Source organism: Rhinopithecus bieti, unplaced genomic scaffold (genome assembly GCF_001698545.2).
Source record: "Rhinopithecus bieti isolate Rb0 unplaced genomic scaffold, ASM169854v2 scaffold_81031, whole genome shotgun sequence".
Classification (NCBI taxonomy): Eukaryota; Metazoa; Chordata; class Mammalia; order Primates; family Cercopithecidae; genus Rhinopithecus; species Rhinopithecus bieti.
This window is the reverse complement of record NW_016830217.1, coordinates 196623-221464: the sequence shown is the minus strand read 5'-3', so window position 1 is coordinate 221464 and position 24842 is coordinate 196623. Positions and strand designations below refer to the sequence as shown.

Sequence of the window (24842 nt, the reverse complement as noted above, 5' to 3'; positions counted from 1 at the left end):
CCTCGTGATCCGCCCACCTCGGCCTTCCAAAGTGCTGGGATTACAGGCTTGAGCCACCGCGCCTGGCCTCGCCCCGTTAATTTTTGTATTTTAGCAGAGATGGGAGTGTTTCACCATGTTGGCCAGGCTGGTCTCGAACTCCTGACCTCATGATCCGCCCACCTCAGCCTTCCAAAGGGCTGGGATTACAGGTGTGAGCCACTGCACCTGGCCTTTTCTTTTCTTTTTTTTTTTTTTTACAGAGTCTCTCTCTGTCACCCAGGCTGGAGTGCAGTGGCACAATTTCAGCTCCTGGGTTCAAGCGACTACAGGCACAAGCTACTGGGACTACAGGCACAAGCTATCACACCGGCCTACTTTTCTATATTTTTAGTAGAGATGGGGTTTCGTCATGCTGGCCAGGCTGGTCTCCAACTCCTGACGTCAGGTGATCTGCCTGTCTCAGCCCCCCAAAGTGCTGGGATTATGGGTGGTAGCCACTGAGCCCAGCCTTTTTTTTTTTTTTTTTTTTTTAAAGACAGAGTATCACTGTTCCCCAGGCCGGAGCGCAGTGGCACGATCTCAGTTCAAGCGATTCTCGTGCCTCAGCCTCCTGAGTAGCTGGAATTACACATGTGCCACCACACCTGGCTATTGATAATTTTTTGGTTTTTTTTGAGATGGAGTTTCACTCCTGTTGCCCAGGCTGGAGTGCAATGGTGTGATCTCGGCTCACTGCAACCTCTGCCTCCCGGGTTCAAGAGATTTTCCTGCCTCAGCCTCCCGAGTAGCTGGGATTACAGGCATGAACCACCATGCCCAGCTAATTTTGTACTTTTAGTAGAGATGGGGTTTCTCCATGTTGGTCAGGCTGGTCTCAAACGCCCAACCTCAGGTGATCCACCTGCCTTGGCCTGCCCAAAGTGCTGGGATTACAGGCGTGAGCCACCATGCCTGGTCTATTCTTTGTTTTGTTTTTTGCTTGTTTTGTTTTGTTTTTGAGATGGAGTTTCACTCTGTCACCTAAGCTGGAGTGCAGTGGTTCAATCTCACTGCAACCTCCGCCTCCCAGGCTCAAGTGATCTTCCCACATCAGCCTTCCAAGTAGATGGCACCACAGACATGCAAACCACACCTGGCTAATTTTTTGTATTTTTGATATAGGCAGGATTTCATCATGTTGCCTAGGCTCATCTGGAACTCCTGAGCTCAAGTGATCCGCCTGCCAAGGCCTCCCAAAGTGCTGGGATTACAGGCGCATGTCACCACGCCCAGCCTCTTTCTCTTCTTACAAAGCCACCAGTCCCCACTCCCAGTTTAACCCATTAACCCAGGAATGAATTAATCCATTCTATTCTCGTGACCCAAATACCTCTTAAAGATCCCACGTCTCAATGCTGCTACACTGGGGATGAACTTTCAACACGTTTCAGAGGAAACAAACATTCAAACCGTGGCAAGCCCCATCACTTCCAGTGTCTCTGCTAGATGGAGTCAGGCAGCATTAAAAGGAGAAAACAGGCCGGGCGTGGTGGCTCAAGCCTGTAATCCCAGCACTTTGGGAGGCCGAGACGGGCGGATCACGAGGTCAGGAGATCGAGACCATCCTGGCTAACACAGTGAAACCCCGTCTCTACTAAAAAAAATACAAAAAACTAGCCGGGCGAGGTAGCGGGCGCCTGTAGTCCCAGCTACTCGGGAGGCTGAGGCAGGAGAATGGCGTAAACCCAGGAGGCGGAGCTTGCAGTGAGCTGAGATCCAGCCACTGCACTCCAGCCTGGGCGACAGAGCTAGACTCCGTCTCAAAAAAAAAATAAAATAAAATAAAATAAAAAAATAAAAGGAGAAAACAATTTAATTAGGCCTAACAGCTGGACGCTGAAGTGCTTAGGATTTGTCCAGAAAATAATTCCCAAGGGAAGATTGGGGATGAATTCATAAATATAATCATGTTCCTTTCTTTTCATCATCCTTCACTTATTCACCATAGCCTTCAAGACAAAAGCCAGGCCAGGTGCAGCGGCTCACACCTGTAATCCCAGTACTTTGTGAGGTTGAGGTGGGAAGATTACTTGAGGTCAGGAATTCAAGACCAGCCTGAGCAATACAGCAAGACTCTGACTCTCTCTTAAAAAAAAAAAAAAGAAGAAGAAGAAGAAAAAAAGATAAATTCCAAATCCCTTACTTAACATGAGATACATACATACACACACACACACACACACACACACACACACACAAAAGTCCATTCTTTAAGCAAGTACTATATGCCAGGTACTAGAGTCAGCAGTAAATAAAACAGACAAAAAGCCCTTGGCCCCAGGAAGCATATAGCTTGCTGAGGGGAAGAAAGTGTGTTATATGGTGGTAAGTGCCGAGGGAAAAACAAAAAACAAAAAAAAACAGGAGGAAAAGGAGTCAGGGAAGTTGTCCTTTCAAACTGTAGTTAGGGAATGCCTCATAGAGGGAGACATATGAATAAAGACCTGTGAAGCAGGTAAAGGAGAGAGTCACAAGGACATGCAGGAAAACTGTTCCAGGCAGAAAAAGCAAGAGCAGAGGCCCAGTTGTGAGGTTAAAATACAGTGAGGGCAGGAATGCAGCAGGCAGAGGTCAGAGAGATGAGGGGACAAGATGATTATGCAGGATCCTGTTTGGCCATACTTTGATCCCTAACTAGTGTGTGTGTGTGTGTGTGTGTGTGTGTGTGTGTGTGTGATGGCATCTAGCACTGTTGCCCAGGCTGGAGTGCAGTGGCATGATCTCAGCTCACTGTAACCTTCACCTCCCAGGTTCAAGTGATTCTCCTGCCTCAGCCTCCCAAGTAGCTGGGATTACAGGTGCACGCCACCACACCTGGCTAATTTTTGTATTTTAAGTAGAGACAGGGTTTCACCATGTTGGGCCAGGCTGGTCTCGAACTCCTGAGCTCAGACGATCTGCCCACTTCAGCTTCCCAAAGTGCTGGGATTACATGCGTGAGCCACTGTGCCTGGCCCCTAACTACCTTTCTAATACCCACTTGTACCACTCTCCCCTCATATATCCTGGTTCAGGAAAACCCAACCTATTTGTAAGTCCATGGACATACCAAACTCTCTTACCTTCATCCATAGCCTTTTTTCAATGGCTATCCATAGCTCTCTCTTCCTTTACCACATAAGTGTTTGGTTTTCTTCTGTTAGATGGAGAACCACTTAGGATTAGGAACTCCTGTTACTTAGTACTATACCTGCATACCTAGCATAGTCATTGGATGCTCAATGGTCCTCTGTAGGCTGGGCGCAGTGGCTCATGCTTGTAATCTCAGCACTCTGGGAGGCTGAGGCGGGTGGATCACCTGAGGTCAGGAGTTCAAGACCAGCCTAGCCAACATGGTGAAACTCCGTTTCTACTTTAAAAAAAAAAACAAAAAAAGTAGCTGGGTATGGTGGTGCGTGTCCGTAGTCCGAGCTAGCGGAGAGGCTAAGGCAGGAGAATCATGTGAATCTGGGAGGTGGAGGTTGCAGTGAGCCAAGATTGTGCCACTGCACTCCAGCCTGGGGAACAGAGCAAGACTCCGTCTCAAAAAGAAAAAAAAAATAGTACTCTGTAGACCAAAATGATTAATGTCTAACATGTAAAGCATGAAGTCTGGCCAGATGTCCACAGAGACGCAAGTTGTAAGGGTCACTGCAACTCTCTTTTCTTAGATACAGAGATTCACTCTTGTTACCCAGGCTGGAGTGCAATGGCACGATCTTGGCTCACTGCAACCCCTGCCTCCCAGGTTCAAGCGATTCTCCTGCCTCAGCCTCCCGAGTAGCTGGGATTACGGGCATGCACCACCACGCCCGGCTAATTTTGTATTTTAAGTAGAGACCGGGTTTCACCATGTCAGTCAGGTTGGTTTCGAACTCCTTACTCAAGTGATCCACCCACCTGGGCCTCCCAAAGTGCTGGGTAGGCGTAAGCCACCATGCCCGGTGGATCACTGCAACTCTCTAGTAGTTAAAGGCTTGGCTGGGCCGGGCGTGGTGGCTCAAGCCTGTAATCCCAGCACTTTGGGAGGCCGAGACAGGCGGATCACGAGGTCAGGAGATCGAGGCCATCCTGGCTAACACGGTGAAACCCCGTCTCTACTAAAAAATACAAAAAACTAGCCGGGCAAGGTGGCGGGTGCCTGTAGCCCCAGCTACTCGGGAGGCTGAGGCAGGAGAATGGCGTAAACCCGGGAGGCGGAGCTTGCAGTGAGCTGAGATCCGGCCACTGCACTCCAGCCTGGGGACAGAGCAAGACTCCGTCTCAAAAAAAAAAAAAAGGCTTGGCTGAAGGAGCAAGAGTATGAACAGAGGTAGAGGTGAGGAGAGAGGAAGATTATGCAGGATCCTGTCAGCCACACTTTGATCCCTAACTACCTTTCCTATCCCTGAGACCCAAGGTGGCAGCAAGTAGGATTCTGGGTAAAAGGACATGTTAGTCATCAAAATTTGTGTACATAAAAATCCATAGCTTTTCCTGATGTTATAACTTCTAGCCTTTGTATGAACAATGGCTAGCATTTGATGAATTCTTATGAATATTTCATTTTCATGAAAATATCAACCAGGGTCCCCAGAACATGCAACTGCAAAAATAATCTTGTTGAATGGATGTAAAGTTCTTGTCTTGATTCTTTTTGTTTCTTTCAGATTCCCTAGAGACAAAGCCAGTTTGCCAGACCTCTCATCCAAAGAACCTGATTACTCCTTAGCTAGTATCTCAGTGTATATAAAGATGTCAACTTCATCATCATTTCCCAGAAACGCTCTCCAACTGAGTACTGTATTGTATGTAATACGAACAAAAACTATGAAAGGTCGGTATTACCATCTCTACCCTAAAGGTAAGGCAACTGGGGTTAAACAACCGGTAACCAGGAAGTGACAGGGCTCAAATGAAAAAGTATGCTTGCCTGGCACAAAACCCATCATTTTTATGGTATTACTAACGAGCCTCCCTCCCTCCTACAATATCTTCCTCACATTACTTTAGGTCACTAGCCCTTAATAATTAGTATCTTTTATTATTAGCCAAGTGGTCTTTCTTCCCCAAACCTCTGTAACACTTAGTTATACCATCAGATCTTTCTAAATGGAGTAGGACTAAGGAAATGGAGAGCTCTGTGGGATGCTTGCCATGTTTAGAATATCTCTTAAAGTTGACAAGTAGGAAATGAGTGCATATATCTACTGAAACATACAAACATTGTTGATGGCAGCTATATTCAAAGTAGAAATAGCCCAAGTATCCATCAACAGGAGAACAAGTTTAAAAAAAAAAAAAAAGACTGGGCGTGGTGGCTCACGCCTGTAATCCCAGCACTTTGGGAGGCCGAAGCGGGTGGATCACCTGAGGTCAGGTGTTCGCGACCAGCTTGGTCAACATGGTGAAACCCCATCTCTACTAAAAATGCAAAAATTAGCCGGGTGTGGTGGCATGCACCTGTAATCCCAGCTACTCAGGAGGTTGAGGCAGGAGAATTGCTTGAACCTGGGAGGCAGAGGTTGCAGTGAGCCGAGATACCGCCACTGCACTCCAGCCGGGGTGACAGAGCAAGACTCTTTCTCAAAAAATAATAAAATAAAATAAAAAATAATAAAAAAAAATTGGGGGCCGGGCATGGTGGCTCATGCCTAGCACTTTGGAGGCTGAGGTGGGCAGATCTCTTGAGCCCAGGAGTTCAAGACCAGCCTGGACAATGTGGTGAAGCCCTGTCTCAACACAAATACAAAAATTAACCAGGTGTGGTGGTGCACACCTGTAGTCCCAGCTACTTGGGAGGCTGAGGTGGGAGGATCACTTGAGCCCAAGAGGTGTAGAGGCTGCAGTGAGCCAAGATTGTGCCACTGCACTCTCCAGCCTAGGCAACAGAGCGAGACTCTGTCTCAAAAAAGAAAAAAAGTGATATATTCATATTAAGAAACACTCACAGTAATGGAAGGGAATAAACTACTGATAGATACAACCACATAGATGAATCTCAAAAACATGTTCAAAGAAAGAAGCTGGACACAAAATACTACCTACTGTAGACTTCCATTTACACAAAGTTCAAGAACACAGAACAATGCTTTGGGAATCTGAGGCAGGAGGATTGCTTGAGACCAGGCATTCAAGACCAGACTGGGAGACATACCAATATCCTATCTCTACAAAAACTAAATTAGTCAGGCATGGTGGTATGCATCTGTAGTCCCAGCTACTTGGGAGGCTGAGGCAGGAGGACTGCTTGAGCCCAAGAGTTGGAGTTGCAGTGAGCTATGATAACCATGCCATTGCACTGCTGCCCGGGCGATAGAATGAGACTTTGTCTCAAAAAAAAAAAAAAAAGAACAGAACAGAACAATGCCACAGTGTTAGAAGTCAGAATAGGAGCTGACCTCTATGGGGGTGGTAAAGACAGGAAATGGGCATGAGGGAGCTTTTCTGAGGTGAAGAAAGTTTTCGTATCTTGACCTAGGTAATGATGACATGACTGTATACATATGTAAAAAACAAAATTTCTGAGTTATGCACTTAAGATTTGCTCATTTTACTATAAGTAATGTATGTTCCCCCCCATATAAATTATGCCCCCCCCCCTTTTTTTTTGGAGATGGAATCTTGCTCTGTCTCCAGGCTAGAGTGCAGTGGCGCAATCTTGGCTCACTGCAACCTCTGCCTCCTGGGTTCAAACGATTCTCCTGCCTCAGCCTCCCAAGTAGCTGGGACTATAGGCGCCCACCACCACGCCCACCTAATTTTTTGTATTTCAGTAGAGACGGGGCTTCACCATGTTGGCCAGGATTGTCTCCATCTCCCGATCTCATGATCTGCCCGCCTCAGCCTCCCAAAGTGCTGGGATTACAGGCATGAGCCACTGCGCCCAGCTATCAAATTATGTCTTAATAGAATAATATTGTTTTTTAAAAAAGAATCGCTAATGTAAAAGCTGGTGATAAACTGTAAACCATGTTCTTACTGGTGTCACATGGACCACCAACTACTTTAGCCAGTAAGCAGAAATATCAGCAATCCATTATTAGAATTAAAATTCATTATATGAGGTTTTTAAGAACCCATTCATCACATAAAATGCATCTACCCTGTAACTCACATACGTAAATCAAACAGTAAGAAATATTTTGAGATTCAGCAGTGGGATTTCAGAAAGCTTACTAAAATAGGAGAGAAGACAAAAAAGGGACACAACATATAAGCCAACAAATCAAATATAAAACCCACAACTCATCATCACTTCTAGAGAGAACTACAGAAAAGAGGAAATTATCAGGGCCACAATTTATTTGAAAAGCAGAATCAATTAAAGCATAGTACACCAGGTGCGATGGCTCATGTCTGTAATCCCAGCACTTCAAGAGGCCAAGGCAGGGGGATCACTTGAGGCTAGGAGTGTAAGACCAGTCTGGGCATTATAGTGAGACCCTGTCTCTACAAATAATAAAATAAAATAGCCGCGCATGGTGGTACATGCCTGTAGTCCTTGCTACTTGAGAGGCTGAAGCAAGAGGATCGCTTGAGCCCAGGAATTTGAGGCTGCAGTGAGCTATGATCATGCCACTGTACACCACCCAGCGACAAAAAGCTAGACCCCGTCTCTTACCCAAAAACAGAAAAGGAAAACAAAAAATAAAAAAAATAAAAAATAAAAAATAAAAAGCCATAATTCAAGAGTTCATCTCCTTAAGGAGGAATGAGAAATAGCTTCTGCGTTTTAAAAGGACAAAGGAGGCCAGGAGTGGTTGCTCATGCCTGTAATCCCGGCACTTTGGGACGCTGAGGCAGGTGGATCACCTGAGGTCAGGGGCTGGAGACTAGCCTGACCACTAGTTTGGTCTCTTTAGTAGAGACCAAACCCCGTCTCTACTAAAAATACAAAAAATCAGCCAGGCGTGGTGGTGGTATATGCTTGTAATCCCAGCTACTTGGGAGGCTGAGGGAGGAGAACTGCTTGAACCCAGGAGGCAGAGATCGCAGTGAGCCAAGATTGCACCACTGCACAGCCTTGGCAACAGAGCAAGACTCCGTCTCAAAATAAATAAATAAATAAGAGCAAAGGAGCCTCCTAGAATTCAAGGTGATATTTATAAGTCAATAAATGACTCATGACAGCTCTTACCTACCTAGGAGCAGCACATCTCCTCACAGTTATGATGGGAAAACTTGGCTAGGTGAGGTGGCTCATGCCTGTAATACCAGTACTTTGGGAGGCCAAGGTGGGCAGATCACGAGGTCAGGAGATCTCATGTTCTAGCCATCCTGATTAACACAGTGAAACCTCATCTCTATTAAAAATACAAAAAATTAGCAAGGCGTGGTGGCATGAGCCTGTAGTCCCAGCTACTTGGGAGGCCAAGGCAGGAGAATGGCGTGAACCCGGGAGGCGAAGCTTGCAGTGAGCCGAGATCGCACCACTGCACGCCAGCCTGGACGACAGAGCAAGACTCCATTTCAAAAAAAAAAAAAAAAAAAAAACTGGAAAACTTGAAAAAATGGCCTGATCCAAATTACACAGAAACTAAACAGCCAAACATTGAGTATGAGCCATGAATTGGTCCATGACACTACTGAGTGTCCTTGAAACCAAGAGGGTCATTCCTGGGAGGCAGAAGTTAGAAATGACTCTTATGTTCCTCTCCCACTTAGGATTAGCCTTTTATAACTACATTTAGGACATAAAAAGTTAATCTATATAGCATTGGCATATATATCATATGAAGGATAAGGCATCATATGAAATGAAACTTGTTGTGGTAATAAAACATGAAGTATTGTTAGGAGGAGATTACATGAATACCTGAGAATAAAGAGAAACAATGCTAGATGGTTTGAGAGTTTTACTCCATGGGTGAACCCAAGAGTAAACAAAAACTGTTTGTCCAGATGGTAGGCAGACAGGATCATAACATGTAGATCTGAAGGCTGAGAATTCCAAGAAAAGTCACTGCTTATTTTCACTGACACTACCGACTTCTCTATAAAATACGAGGATTTTATTTTAGATGGTTTTAAGAAAGAATAGAAAAGGCTCACGAGTTTGACCCAATGACAAGTTAAAGGAGACAGGATTTTCAACATGGAGGAGAAAGAGCTAAGGACAGATATTAATACATTTTGGTAATAAATACTAATGAGTAGAACTGGATTGTCTCATTCACAAAGAAAATATTAAAACAATGAGATCACTTGTTTTTAAGACAGAATAGAAGCTAGCAGTATATTTGAAAGGCACGTGTGTCCTCTTGTTATACTGTCTGATATTCAGCAGTTAATCATCATCCACTTCTTCCCCAGGGCCACAGATTTGGCATTCTCCTAACACATATGCATATTATAATTTTAAAAATATATAAAGTGTTTAGGTGCAAAATAATGTTAAAAAGCAGAGTCGAATAGCAACAAGTACATTAATACATTATTCTATTTTTTTTCTTTTTTCCTCCTCCCTGACCCCGCTACTAATACATTATTTTTTAAAATTCCATATCCAGGCTGGGCATGGTGGCTAATGCTTGTAATCCCAGCATTTTGGGAGGCTGAGGCGAGTGGATCACTTGAGCTCAGAAGTTTGAGACCAGCCTGGCGAACACGGTGAAACACTGTCTCTACTAAAAATACAAAAATTAGCCGGGCATGATGGTATACACCTGTAATTCCAGCTACTCAGGAGGCTGAGGCAGGAGAATTGCTTCAATCCAGGAGGCAGAGGTTGCAATGAGTCAAAATTTGCCACTGCACTCCAGGCTGGGTGACAGAGCGACTCTGCCTCAAAAAAATAAAAAATAAAAAAATTCCACATCCAGGCTGGGCATAGTGGCTCAGGCCTGTAATCTCAGCACTTTGGGAGGATGAGGCAGGAGGATCACTTAAGCCCAGAAGTTTGAGACTGGCCTGGGCAACAGGGCAACACCCTGTCTCAAAAAAAATTTTAAAAATTAGCTGGGCTTGGTGGCATATGTCTATAGTCCCAGCTACTCAGGAGGCTGAGGCAGGAGGATCGCTTGAGCCCAAGAGGTCGAGGCTGCAGTGAGCCATGTTCGTGCCACTGTACTCCAACCTGGATGATGGAGTGACACCCTGTCTCAAAATAAATTTTTTAAAAATCCACATCCAGGCTGGGTGTGGTGGCTCACGCCTGTAATCCCAGCATTTTGGGAGGCCGAGGCGGGAGGATCACCTGAGGTTGGGAGTTTAAGACCACCCTGACCAACATGGAGAAACCATGTCTCTACTACAAATACAAAATTAGCCGGGCGTGGTGGCACATGCCTGTAATCCCAGCTACTTGGGAGGCTGAGGCAGGAGAATCGCTTGAACCCGGGAGGCGGAGTTTGCGGTGAGCTGGAGATTGCGCCACTGCATTCCAGCCTGGGCAACAGGAGAGAAACTCCATTTCAAAAAAAAAAAAAAAAATCCACATCCAGCTATTTCAATGTTAGCATCGACATTTGAGACCTAAGCCAAAGGATGGACTGGGAAATATTTTCCCAGAATAGACTCTACTGTCTTTATTTTGTTTTTGTTTAGTTTTTTGTTAGAATAGACTCTACTGTCAGCTGCTCTAGTTATACCTGATACCAGGTATCAGTCCCAGACTCCCTTGTTTAGATACTTCCTGGTGATATTACCACAGGCTCAGGGAAGAGAACCTAGGACTAAGCTTTTCCACTAGACACATGACAGTAAGCTTCATTAATGAGACTGAGAGCCCCATATGTAATACCTTTTCAAGGTATCATTTACATTATAAGGGAAACAATAATACTCTGGACAGTTATTGCTAGACAGTTATTTTTCTTTTTTTTCTTTTTTTTTTTGAGATGGAGTTACGCTCTTGTTGCCCAGGCTGGAGGCTGGAGTGCAATGGCGCAATCTCTGCTCACCACAACCTCTGCCTCCCAGGTTCAAGTGATTCTCCTGCCTCAGCCTCCTGAGCAGCTGGGTCTTGAACCTTGAACGCCTGACCTCGTGATCCACCCGCCTCGGTCTCCCAAAGTGCTGGGATTACAGGCATGAGCTACTGCGCCTGGCCTGTGGCAAGTTTTAAAACTGAAATTTGTTCCCTTTTTGTAAATGGGTTTGGGTTAATCTCTAAGTAGTTCTGAAAATCAGAATACACCAGTTTTAATTTAAATGTAAAATTTCTACTTGAAAACTTCTATCTTGATTTAAAGTAACTGAAAAAGGCAGTATGACTTACGGTGACTCTACATTAAACAGATGCTAAAATCAGCCTGAGTTTGAATAAAGGGTAATTTATTTCAGAAACAGTGGTTTAAACATTAGTCTTTTAAAGTACCTGTCTCAAGAACTGCTCATTTGTTTTGGGAACTGAACAAAGGCTGAGTCATACAAATCTGATTAAGAATTAAGGTGTTACCTTCAGACAATACTGAAAGGTGAAACATTCAACTTTCTAGAATCACTTGGCAAAGACTACAATGTACATAATTATACATTCATAATTACTGGCCAGGATTTCCAATGGTTTCTGTTCTACCCTCATTTATTTTACCTGAGAGATAAAGCGATCAATAGTGAACTTCCACCAGGATCCACCACAACTACCCACTCACTAGCACCTGCAATCACATACTCCCTCTTGTTCATAGATATTCAGTCAATGTTCTTATCTCAGGCCAACCTCTCCATTTGATTCAGTGTTTCTCACGACTTGAAGATACTGCTCCAACCATTCTCGCCCTCTATCCACATCAACTTCTCCCCCAGGAAGATCATTTCCATCAGCATACATATATGCTATAAAATCTGTCATCTTAAAAACACCAGCTGGGTGCAGCAGTTCATGCCCATAATCCTAGCACTTTGGGAGGCCAAGGTGGGCGGATCACAAGGTCAGGAGTTCAAGACCAGCCTGGCCAAAATAGTGAAACCCCGTCTCTACTAAAAATACAAAAAATTAGGCCAGGCGCGGTGACTCATACCTGTAATTCCAGCACTTTGGGAGGCTGAGGCAGGAGGATCGCCTGAGATCGGGAGTTCGAGACCAGCCTGACCAATATGGAGAAACCCTGTCTCTACTAAAAATACAAATGAGCCAGGCGTGGTGGCACGTGCCTGTAATCCCAGCTACTTGGGAGGCTGAGGCAGGAAATCGCTTGAACCTGGGAGGTGGAGGTTGTGGTGAGCCGGAGAGATTGCGCCATTGCACTCCGGCCTGGGCAACAAGAGCGAAACTCTGTCTCAAAAAAAACAAAACAAAACAAAACAAAAATAAAATTAGCCGGGCATGGTGGCACATGCCTGTAATCCCAGCCCAGGAGACTGAGGCAAGAGAATTGCTTGAACCCGGGTGGCGGAGGCTGCAGTGAGCCGGGATCACGGCACTGCACTCCAGCCCCGGGACACTGTGGAACCCATCTCAAAAACAAACAAAAAAACACAACGAACCTCTCAATTCTACATCTACCTCCACTTAGCACTTCAGCTCCTTGCTCTCCTTTAGCAAAATTCCTCAAAAGAAAAAAAAAATCAATGTATTGTTTATACTCAATGTCTTTAACTTCTGTCTTCCCATGCTCTGTCGCCTGTGCTGGAGTGCAATGGCGCATCTTGGCTCACTGCAACTTCTGCCTCCTGGGTTCAAGCGATTCTCTTGCCTCAGCCTCCTGAGCAGCTGCGATTATATAGGCAGGTGCCACCACGCCCAGCTAATTTTTGTATTTTTAGTAGAGATGAGGTTTCGCCATGTTGGTCAGGCTGGTGTCGAACTTCTGACCTCCTGATCTGCCCGCCTCGGCCTCCCAAAGTGCTGGGATCACAGGCATGAGACACCGCGCCCGGACTGTCTTCTCGTTTTCTAAAATGTATTATAAACAGATTTCCATCCTTATCACTCACCCCCATAAGCTCTCTGTACTAAATTTAAGGGTAATTCTCAGTCTTTACATGACTGGACCTCTTGATGCAGTTCATTATTTCCTCCTTTCCTGGAAATGCTTTCCTCATATGCTGGCTTCCCAGATGCCACATTCTCTGATGTTCTCCTTCCTTACTGGGTGCTCCTTTTCGAGTCCCCTGATTTCCAAATGCTGGAGTCTCTCAAACTCAATCCTTACACCATTCTCTTTTTTGTTTTTGTTGTTATTCTTTTTGAGATAGGACTTGCTCTGTCGCCCAGACTGCAGTGCAGTAGCACAAACATGGGTCACTGTAGCCTCAACCTTCTGGACTCAGGTGATCCCCTCCCCTCATCCCTGCCCGCCCGCATCAGCCTCCCAAGCAGCTAGGACTATAGGTTCACACCACGTCCAGCTAATTTTTAAAAATTTTTTGAGGAGATGGCCAGGCTGGTCTCAAACTCCTAGGCTCAAGCAATTCTCCTGCCTCAGCCTCCCAAAGTGCTGATTTTACAGGCGTGAGCCACCACGCCTGGCCTTTATACCATTCTCTGTCTTCACTCAGTCCTTTGGTAATCTCATGTAGTCTCATAGCTTTAAATCCATCTGGATTAGTCCATTCTCACAGTGCTATGAAGAAATACCCAAGACTGAGTAATTTATACAGGAAAGAGGTTTAATTGACTCACAGTTTGGCATTGCTGGGGAGGCCTCAGGAAACTTACAATCACGGCAGAAGGCAAAGGAGAAACAGGCACCTTCTTCACAGGGCAGCAGGACGGAGTGAGTGCAAGCAGGGGAAATGCCAGACGATTATATAACCATCAATAACTCACTCACTATCATGAGAACAGCATGGGCAAACCACTCCCATGATCCAATGTCCTCCACCTGGTCCTGCCCTTGACACATGGCGATTATGAGGATTACAATTTGAGGTGAGATTTGGGTGGGGACACAGGGCCAAACTATATTACTATCTAACATGCTAATGAGCCCTACACGGCTAGCTCTAGCCTGTGTGTCTCCCTTGAACTCCATACACATATATCTCCACCTGGATGTCCTAATAAGCGTCTCAAACTCAATACCTTTCAAGTGGAATTTCTCATCTCTCCTGCCCCTTACCAACCTTGACCACTCAGTCTTCCCCATCTCAGTTAATGATAATTCTACCCTTTCAAATGCCCAGGCTAAAAACCTGAAGAGTCATCTTGATTGCTCTCTTTCTCATTCCTACTCTACATCCAAACTATCAGCAAATCCCTTTGGCTCTATCAAATCCACCCAGTTCTCACCTTTTGTGAATACTTTACTCCAAGTGCCTATCATTTTTGGCCTAGATTATTGCTACCACCTTTTAACTGGTCTCCTTGCTTCCATATTTGTCCTCTTCTCAGAAACCTAAAAAACTAGCCATTCAATTCAGTGACTATGACAATATCCTTACAACAGCCAGAAAGCCTCACATATGTGATACATCCCTGTCATTATCTGTCCAACCTCCTCTCCTTGTGCACTCTCCTTTGTTCACTCTGTTCCAGTCACAGTGGATTCCTAAATATCCCTTGACTATATCAAGCACACTCCCAACTCTACGTCTTTGCACTGATTATTCTGTTTGGAACGTTTGTTTCTCAGATACCCACATGGCTCACTTCTTGTACCCATCAAGTCCTTATTCTAATGTTGCCTTCTCTCTGATCCCCCTAGTTACAATCCTCCTAGCCATACTGTAGTTTCTCGATAGCACTTTCCATCCTCTAACATACTGTTATATATTTGTCATTTTTAGAATCTGTCTTCCTTCATTTGAATGTAGTCTCATTAGGGCAGAGATGTTTGTCAGTTATTGACTCATGTGTCCCTGGCATATAGAATAATATCAGGCACATAGTAGGCAACCCATGAATATTTGTTACATGAACAAGTGAAGGATGAGAGAAGAATTTAACTGAACAGAAGGACTGTAGAGTCATTTATTTTTTATTATTTTTGTAGAGACGGGCTCTTGCTATGTTGCTCAGGCTGGCCTTGAACTCAAGTCATCCTGGCCTCAGGCTGGCCTGGCCTCAAGCCATCCTCCCACTCAGCCTCCTGAGGTGCTAGGATTACGGGTGTGAGCCACTGTGCCTGGCCTGTGCTGTCATTTAAGGGAAGTCAGGCCCTTTGTTTTAAGTGTCAAACTCTCGGCCGGGCACGGTGGCTCATGCCTGTAATCCCAGCACTTTGGGAAGCCGAGGCGGGTGGATCACCTGAGGTCAGGAGTTCGAGATCAGCCTGGCCAACGTGATGAAACCCTGTCTCTATTAAAAATACAAAAACTTAGCTGGGTGTGGTGGTGGGCATCTGTACTCTCAGCTATTTGGGAGGCTAAAGCAGGAGAATTACTTGAACCCAGGAGATGGAGGTTTCAGTGAGCCGAGATCACGCCATTGCACTCCAGCCTAGGAAACAAGAGTGAAACTCTGTCTCAAACAAATAATAATAATAGGACAGATGCAGTGGCTCATGCCTATAATCCCAGGAGGCTGAGGCAGGCGGATCACGAGGTCAAGAGATCGAGACCATCCTGGCCAACATGGTGAAACCCTATCTCTACCAAAAACATAAAAATGAGCCGGGCATGGTGGCACATGCCTATAATCCCAGCTACTTGGGAGGCTGAGGCAGGAGAATCGCTTGAACCCAGGAGGTAGAGCCTGCAGTGAGCCCAGATCGCACCGCTGCACTTCAGCCTGGTGACAGAGCGAGACTCTGTCTCAAAATAATAATAATAATAATAATAAAAATGTCAAACTCTCATAACAATGAATTACTAGATAACACTACTTAAATGTTTAATAGGAATCAAAAACTAAACCTCTCCCAAATATTTATTTTCCACTTCAGTAAATGGCCCCACCATCTACGTAGCTGTGTAAACCTGAAACATAAGTCACCCCTGATTGGCCTTCTCACGCTCCTAAATCTAATACATTAAGAAGTCTTGGCCAGGCGCCGTGGCTCACGTCTATAATCCCAGCACTGTGGGAGGCCAAGGCGGGCGGATCACTTGAGGTCAAGGGTTCCAGACCAGACTGGACAATATGGTGAAACCCCATCTCTACTAAATATACAAAAATTAGCCGGGTGTGGTGGCACACCACTGTAACCCCAGCTACTTGGGAGGCTGAAACACAAGAATTGCTTGAACCCGGGAGGCAGAGGCTACAGTGAGCTGAGATTGCACCACTGTACTCCAGCCTGGGTGACAGACTCTGTCTCAAAAAAAAAAAAACAGTCTTGTCAGTTTTTTACTGATACATGCTCATCTGAGTCTTGTCAATATTGATGGCCTTCTATCTAGTCTGGTTTACTTTCTTCCCTTCCTTCATTTCCTAAATAGAAGCAAAATGTGCTTTAAAATGTAAATTGAGGCAGGGAAGGGCAGTGGCTCATGCCTGTAATCCAGCACTTTGGGAGGCCAAGGCAGGAGGGATCATTTGAGGCTAGGAGTTGAAGATCAGCCCAGGCAACATAGTGATATCCTAGTTCTACAAAAAAAAAAAAAGAAAGAAAAGAAAATTTCCCGACATGGCGGTGCAAACCTGTGGCTCCAGCTAAGCCGAGGTGGGAAGATCACTTGAACCCAGGAGTTTGAGGCTACAGTCAATGAATTATGATTGTGCCACTGCACTGTAGCTTTGGCAATGGAGCAAGATTGTTTCTTTAAAAAAAAAAAAAGTAATCCAGAGATGACATTCCTCCTGTTAAAATCTCAAAGGTTTCTGAGTCCTCACCTTAGTCTGTGAATAAGCTTGCTCCTATCTTTATCTCAACTCCGCCTGTGCCACTCTCTCCCTTGCTCCTTAGGCTACATCCACAAAGGTTTGCTTTAAGCTCCTCTAACATGTCTTTTTCTTTGCTGCACCAGGCACATGCCATTCTCACTTCCCTCCACTCTTCATTCTTTAGGTCTCAGCTAAAAAACAAACAAACAAACAACAACAAAAACAAAGTCTCCTGTTTAAAGTAGGGCTCCCCTCACAGTATGGGCAACATAGTGAGACCCTATTTCTACAAAACAGTACAAAAATTAGCCAGGCATTGTGGTGCACGCTTGTATTCCCAGCTACTCAGGAGGCTAAGGCAGGAGGTCAAGGCTACAGTGAGCCGTGCTGGTGCCACTGCACTCCAGCCTGGATGACAGAGCGAGACCTTGTCTCAAAAAAAAAAAAAAAAAAAAAAAGAGCTCTCCCCTTATTCTATACTTCATTCCATGTTTCCTTCACAATTTACAACAATTTGCTTACTTGCTTTTTGTTTCTTTCCTATTACAATATAAGCTCCATGAGAGCAGGGGCCACAAAAGCAAGTGTAAATGGGAGGAAGTGTTACCTCATTGGAAATGTCTGAGAAGTACTAGCTGTGGGTCTCTTTTAGTGTAAGATCTGTCATCCCAACATTCATCACCAACTCTACCTCCGATACCACTCTTCCTCCAGATAGAGCATTTCTATCATTTTGAAAGGAACTAAAGACAAGATTTCACTGGGAGATCACATTAATTCCAAATGGTATGGCCAAAGTTGTGTCCTCCACCAAATCCGTATGTTGAAGCCCTAACGCCAAGGTCATGCTATGGTGGAGATGAAGCCTTTGGAAGACAATTAGGTTTAGATGAGGTCATGAGGGTAGGCCCTCATAAGATGAATCCCCTTATAAGAAGCACAAGAGGCCAGGCGCGGTGGCTCATGCCTATAATCTCAGTACTCTGGGAGGCTGAGGTGGGTTGATCACCTGAGGTCAGGAGTTCAAGATCAGCCTGGTCAACATGATGAAAGCCCGTCTCTACTAAAAATACAAAAATTAGCCTGGCAAGGTGGCACACACCTATAATTCCAGCTACTTGGGAGGCTGAGGCAGGAGAATTGCTCCAACCCAGGAGGCAGAGGTTGCAGTGAGCCAAGATCGCACCATTGCACTCCAGCCTGGGCAACAGAGTGACCAAAAAAAAAAGAAGCACAAGAGACCCCAGAGCTCACTCTCTGCTACATGAGAACACACTGAGAAGGTGGCAGTCTGCAAACTAGGAGCTGGGAAGAGAGTCCTCACTAGAAGCCAACCATGCCAGACTGTCATCTTGAATTTCCAGCTTCCAGAACCGTGAGAAATACATTTCTGTTGTTTAAGCTACCCAGTCTATGGTATTTTGTATGGCACCCTGAGCTGACTAAGACACCAATCAACAGGAGAATGCTCTAGTCTCATAACCACATGACCAAAATACACATGTAAAAAGACATCTGATGCAGCAGCATTCTCTATCAAGACTCTCCACTCCCAACCAAAAGTGTTCCACTCCTTGCTTGATGCTCTTACTTCTCCAACAGCTACACTTTTGAAGTCTGAACACTGTTAAAGCAACTATTACCTTCCTGTACACACTCTGTTAGAAGACAACCTCACAATTGACAGTGCTCTACCCTCAGTCACCTTGATGCACTAAAATGAGTGAGTCAGGTACACTACGACTTATAAATAACTATGTTTTTTTCAGAAGGACTCACTGACGTTTCAGTTAGGAAGTGATTTTGATTAGGACTCATGATAGCATACAGAAACTTGTCTCAGGGCATCTTACGTGGGGTTTCTGCCTAAATGAGAATCTCATATGACTCTTTTTTATTTTGAGACAGAGTCTCACTCTGCCACCCAGGCTCGGGTGCAGTGGTGTGATCTTGGCTCACTGCAACCTCCGCCTCCCGGGCTTGAGTGATTCTCATGCTTCAGCCTCCTGACTAGCTGAGGTTACAGGTGCATGCCACCATGCCCAGCTAATTTTTTGTCTTTTTAGTAGAGATGGGGTTTCGCTATGTTGGCCAGGCTGGTCTGGAACTCCTGGCCTCAAGTGATCCTCTCACCTCAGCCTCTCAAAGTGCTAGGATTATAAGCGAGAGCCACCAAGCCCAGCCTATTTTTTTGAGACAGGGTCTTCCTCTTTCACTCAGGCCAGAGTGCAGTGGAGCAATCATCACTCACTGTAGCCTTGAACTCCTGGGCTCAAGCAATCCTCCCACCTCAGTCTCTCAAGTAGCTAGGACTACAGGCACATGCCATCATGCCCGACTAATTTTTAATTGTTTTGTAGAGACAGGTTCTCACTATGTTACCCAGGCTGGTCTCAAATTCCTGGCCTCAAGAGATCCTCCTGTCCCAGCCTCCTAAAGTGTTGGGATTACAGGAGTGAACCACTGTGCTCAGCCAGGACTCTATTAAACAATTGTTTTTTATAAGTAGACACTTCAAAAAGCTCAGGTTTTCCTCCTTCTAAAACTAGCCTCTAACTGCAGATTAGGGTGAGGGAATAACTAGATTCTTTGAGACATTTTTGTTAGAAAATTACTTTAAACATTCAGGAGTTTGTACGTTTTATCAAAGGGAATATTCCAAAAGCTCTATTTTTAAAAATTCATATTCCATAGAGAATGTAAAATGATTGAAGCCGTTATTTCTCCAACATTTCTACTTTGGGAATTTCAAAGCATAATCTTTTCTTTTCCCTCCCTCCCTCCCTGCCTGCCTCCTTCCCTTCCTTCCTCCCTTCCTCTCTTCTTCCCTTCATCTCTCTCTCTCTCTCTCTCTCCCTCTCTTTCTTTCTTTCTTTTTTGAGACATGGTCTCACTCTCTCACCTAGGTGCCTAGGCTTGTATCTGTGGGCTCACGTAATCCTCCCACCACCTCACCCTCCCAAGTATCTGGGACTATGGACGCATGCCACCATGCCTGGCTAATTTTTTATTTTTATTTTTTGTAAAGATGGGGAGTCTCACCATGTTGCCCAGGCGAGTCTTGAACTCCTGACCTCAAGACATCCTCCTGCCTTGGCCTCCCAAAGTGCTGGGGTTATAGGCGTGATCCACTTCACCTGGCCACAAAGCAGTCTTTAAACTTGATGGTTTAAAAAAAAAAAAAGTCTTACTCCATATTACAGGGAGAAATAAGCACAGTAGTTGGCAGAGGCTATGAAGGTCCCCAAACCAGAGCTCCATTCTCACAAGAAAGAGCACCATCCATGCTAAATTATCAAAGGCATAATGCTTGGTTACAAAATAAAGACAATAATAGTATTTTGTGACTGAAAACTATCAAAGCTCCTCTGAAGTAAGACCTGTACAAAATCCCAAGCACGGCGGCAATAGGATGCTTAGGCTGAGAAGATCTTCTACATTTTAGAATCCATAACTCAGCTGAGACTGCGGTAAGCTGTGACGGTGCCACTGCACTCTAGCCTGGGTGACAAAGCAAGATCCTGTCTCAAAAAACAACACAAAACAAAACAGAAGCTGTAACTCCAAATATTAATCAATGTGCACTAAGTGCAGTATGGTACAAAGGGCTAGAAAAGGTTATTCTCCAAAGTACAAAATTCTCAGGGCCCTGAAATAGTTCTAGCTGTCAAACTTTTTATACGATTACCATTTATTATTCCAATAGTTTTTTGTTTTGTTTTGTTTTGTTTTTTAAGATAGAGACTTGCTCTATTGCCCAGGGTAGAGTGCAAACTCCACCTCCTGGGTTCATGAGATTCTCCTGCCTCAGCCTCTCAAGTAGGTGGGACTACAGGGACCCATCACCAGGCCCAGCTAATTTCTGTATTTTCAGGAGACAGGTTTCATCATGTTGGCCAGGCTGGTCTCAAACTCCTGGCCTCAGGTGATCCGCCTCCGACTTGGCCTCCTAAAGTGCTGGGATTACAGGCGTGAGCCACTGGGCCTGGTCTGTAGGTTTTTTTCTGTTTTTATTTTTTTATGAATGGCATAAACGGCCTTTATTGGTTGTGACAGGAAGTGGAAGAGAAGGGGATATAAGAGCTCCTGCTCCTGGAGTGGTCATATGCAGATTGAACCACCACCCTTCTACCCTTCAAATGCCAATAATTTTGATAAAGAGTCCGGGCGTGGTGGTTCACGCCTGTAATCCTAGAACTTTGGGAGGCTGAGGCGGGCGGATCACGAGGTCAGGCGATTGAGACCATCCTGGCTAACACGGTGAAACCCCTTCTCTACTAAAAATACAAAAAAATTAGCCAGGCCTGGTGGCGGGAGCCTGTAGTCCCAGCTACTCGGGAGGCTGAGGCAGGAGAATGGCCTGAACCCAGGAGGCAGAGATTGCAGTGAGCCAAGATTGCGCCACTGCACTCCAGCCTGGGGGAAAGAGCCAGACTCCGTCTCGAAAAAAATAAATTTTTTTTTGATAAAGAACTTCATCTACACAAAGCCCAGCTCCACCCATGGTATCCACTCAGTAGGCTCCTCCTATATTTGCCTAATGCAGGGGGAAGGAATAGGAACTTCAGTTTTAGGGAAGCAAAATACAGCTTCTTCTCATAAATAGGTTTAAGCCCCTGGCCTAGACATTCACGGTAGCGGTTATAGAAAGGGAAACATAGGCCGGGCGCGGTGGCTCAAGCCTGTAATCCCAGCACTTTGGGAGGCCGAGACGGGCGGACCACGAGGTCAGGAGATCGAGACCATCTTGGCTAACACAGCGAAACCCCGTCTCTACTAAAAAAATACAAAAAACTAGCCGGGCATGGTGGCGGGCGCCTGTAGTCCCAGCTACTCGGGAGGCTGAGGCAGGAGAATGGCATGAACCCGGGAGGCGGAGCTTGCAGTGAGCTGAGATCCGGCCACTGCACTCCAGCCTGGGCGACAGAGCGAGACTCCGTCTCAAAAAAAAAAAAAAAAAAAAAGAAGGGAAACATAAACTAGCCTTCTTATAGCCCATTTAAAATGAGTCATTTAGTCCTACTCCACATTTCTCCCAGAGAGGTGCAGTAACTTATTCATACTTACATGGAGAATTGGTGACTAAGCCAGGAAATGAAACTCATGTACCCTCACTCTTAGTCCAGTGCCCTTTCTAATATACCACGATGCCTCCTATCCTATCTAATATACCACGATGCCTCCAAAGTAGTAAGGCAAGGCCTAAATAAATAAGGAACTTGCCCACTGGAAACCCAAATGTCCTTAGTACTAAGACTGAGTCCTAATACTAAAAAGCCAAATGAATGTTTTGAGAAAAGCTTGCCAACAAACCTAGCAGAATACTTTATACTCAGTGGACTCTATTTCTCCATCACACCAACCCCTCCAATCTATGCCTCCTCAAATTGCCCTGCCTCATGAGTGCAAAACCATTGTTTTATTTTCCCCCCAGGAGAGATTAGGTCAAAAATAAGAAAATAATCTAGTTTCTTTCTGCCAGATTTCTGGCATAGTGGGACTGGGCAGGAATGTACCTACTGTAGAATCTTCCCACACCCCTGGGTTGTTAAGAGTAACTAGCAGAGGCATGTCCCATACACTCCCCAAATATCTGAGCTGGCAACAACAAAAGATATTCAGAGACCTTAGCCCTGGGACAATAGCTTCTGTCAGTCAACTATAGTTCTCACGACTCTGTGTTTCTGTTCTCACTTCAACCTCATACCAAATGATGTATCACACCTGTATGAGTATACCTGAGAAAACCATGCAAATGAATTCACACAGCAGTACAGAAATTATGGCAGGGCACCATTACTAATGATAAAGTATAATTTAACAAAAACCAAAGACTTACACAAGCATATTACTATTATCATTTACACGGCACATTAAACGTAAGGACCTGAGTCCCAGTAACCTATCCTTGAGACCAGCACCAAAAAGGATCAGGTAGAGTTTCCAAGCCAAGGGAGTCACCTGGTAAGGAGGCAAAGATCAGCATTTCATCTCTTACCTGAAGCCAAGGGTCGGATCCACTCTTTGCTGTTTAGGTCAAGTCTCCAGAGGTCATTGAAAGCAGCATTGCAGCTGCTCTGGGTACAGCCTCCGAACACATACATAGACTGATTAGCATCATAATAGCATGCGCCTAGAAAGAAAATACACAAATAACTGCTGTGCAAATTCTGAGGCCCTTCCAACATGTTAACCATAACATATACTTTTCAAAATTCATTTATTTCACACATTCAGCAATTTTGTTACCAAGTACCAAATTTCTAATACCAGACTCTTGGCTTCAGGTCAATCAATATACTACCCTTTAAAACAAGGTCCAGAGGAAAGCTATGAAAATTTTATTTCTGAGCACACTAAGTTGATAATGATGTAACAGTGTAAGTCCAGCAAGAACACATAATAATTCAGATTAAAGGTGCTCAAATGAGGGAAATTTCAGCACAGCTACATAATCTAAATCTGCATCATTATCCTCTAGAGCTAAGCAAAGACAGTGCCAACACACGTACTCTGTCCTCCCATTCCTTTCCTACAGTCCTCCTATTGTTTTTGTTTTCAAATAAAACCTGAAGCACAAATCAATAAATGAATCTTTTTTTTTTTGAGATGGAGTCTGCCTATGTCAGCCAGGCTGGAGTGCAGTGGCACAATCTTGGCCCACTGCAACGTCTGCCTCCCAGGTGCAAGCCACCACACCCAGCTAAGTTTTTGGATTTTTATTAGAGATGGGGTTTCACCATGTTGGCCAGGCTAATCTCGAACTCTTGACCTCAGGTGATCCACCCGCCTCGGCCTCCCAAAGTGCTGGGATTATAGGCATGAGCTACCATGCCCGGCCAATAAATGAATCTTTTCACGACACACAATGAAACTATTTTAATCAATACTATGAAGTAACCACACAGAAAGTCCAATGTGATTGAAGAAATACAGTTTTTATTAATTTCAAAGGCCAGTGAGGGAAACTCAGTGGTAGCATGGACTTGGACTAGTCCCAAAGCAACAGATTGAAAAAGCATGGAAGGCCGGGCGCGGTGGCTCAAGCCTGTAATCCCAGCACTTTGGGAGGCCGAGACGGGCGGATCACGAGGTCAGGAGATCGAGACCATCCTGGCTAACACGGTGAAACCCCGTCTCTACTAAAATACAAAAAACTAGCCGGGCGAGGTGGCGGGCGCCTGTAGTCCCAGCTACTCGGGAGGCTGAGACGGGAGAATGGCGTGAACCCGGCAGACGGAGCTTGCAGTGAGCTGAGATCCAGCCACTGCACTCCAGCCTCGGCCACAGAGCGAGACTCCGTCTCAAAAAAAGAAAAAGAAAGAAAGAAAAAGCATGGAAATCATTAGGTCCCAATACGTATCCAAGAGCTACCAAGGCATGCTGGTCGGTGCTGACTAGAAAACCAGTACAGTAACATTTAAAAAGCACCAAGATCTCTAAGAAAAGCCTTTTTTGATTAGATGATTGTATACACATCACCAGGCATTCCTAAGAAAAAGAGGCAATGACTATGAGAAGCACTGTTACCCTAAAACTACAAAGACTAAAGCCAGAGTCTAGACAAGATGCACGAGTGCTAGGTTCTGCCACCTTGCAGTCTCTATCCTTTGGAAATGACGATCACATTCCTTAGAGTCTTGCATTTGCCGTCTTGGACTTCAGGAAGAGGCCCAAGCAAAGCTTTCCTTGCCATCCATTTCATGCATGCAGGAGGATAACATACCATACCATACCATACCATACCATACCATAACATAAAATAAAAATTAAAAAAAAAAAGACCTCTCAATGTTCATGTGAAACTAATGGTTCAGTGTCATATAAAAGGAAGGGGAAAGGAAAAAGAAGTTCACAGATTTAGGCCAGGCGCAGTGGCTCACGCCTGTAATGCCAGCACTTTGGGAGGCTGAGGCAGGCGGGTCACGAGGTCAGGAGCTCGAGACCAGCCTGGCCAACATGGCGAAACCCCGACTCTACTAAAAATACAAAAATTAGCCAGGCATGGTGGCGTATGCCTGTAATCCCAGCTACTCAGGAGGCTGAGGCCAGAGAATTGCTTGAACCCAGGAGGCGGAGTTTGCAGTGAGCCGAGATCACGCCACTGCACTCTAGCCTGGAGACAGAGTAAGACTCCATCTCAAAAAAAAAAACAGGCCGGGCGCGGTGGCTCAAGCCTGTAATCCCAGCACTTTGGGAGGCCGAGGCG

The 24842-nt window shown here is 45.1% G+C and overlaps 1 protein-coding gene across 3 annotated transcripts in view; it reads right to left on the bottom strand.

The window, feature by feature from the left end:
* FBXO42 (F-box protein 42) overlaps positions 1–24842 on the bottom strand; it is a 91211-nt gene that overhangs the window by 18020 nt on the left and 48349 nt on the right. For all 3 annotated transcript variants that reach the window (XM_017865312.1, XM_017865313.1, XM_017865314.1), the window contains one exon: positions 22632–22766. In XM_017865312.1, coding sequence (XP_017720801.1) covers positions 22632–22766 — 135 coding nt within the window. The remainder of the gene's footprint in view (positions 1–22631; positions 22767–24842) is intronic.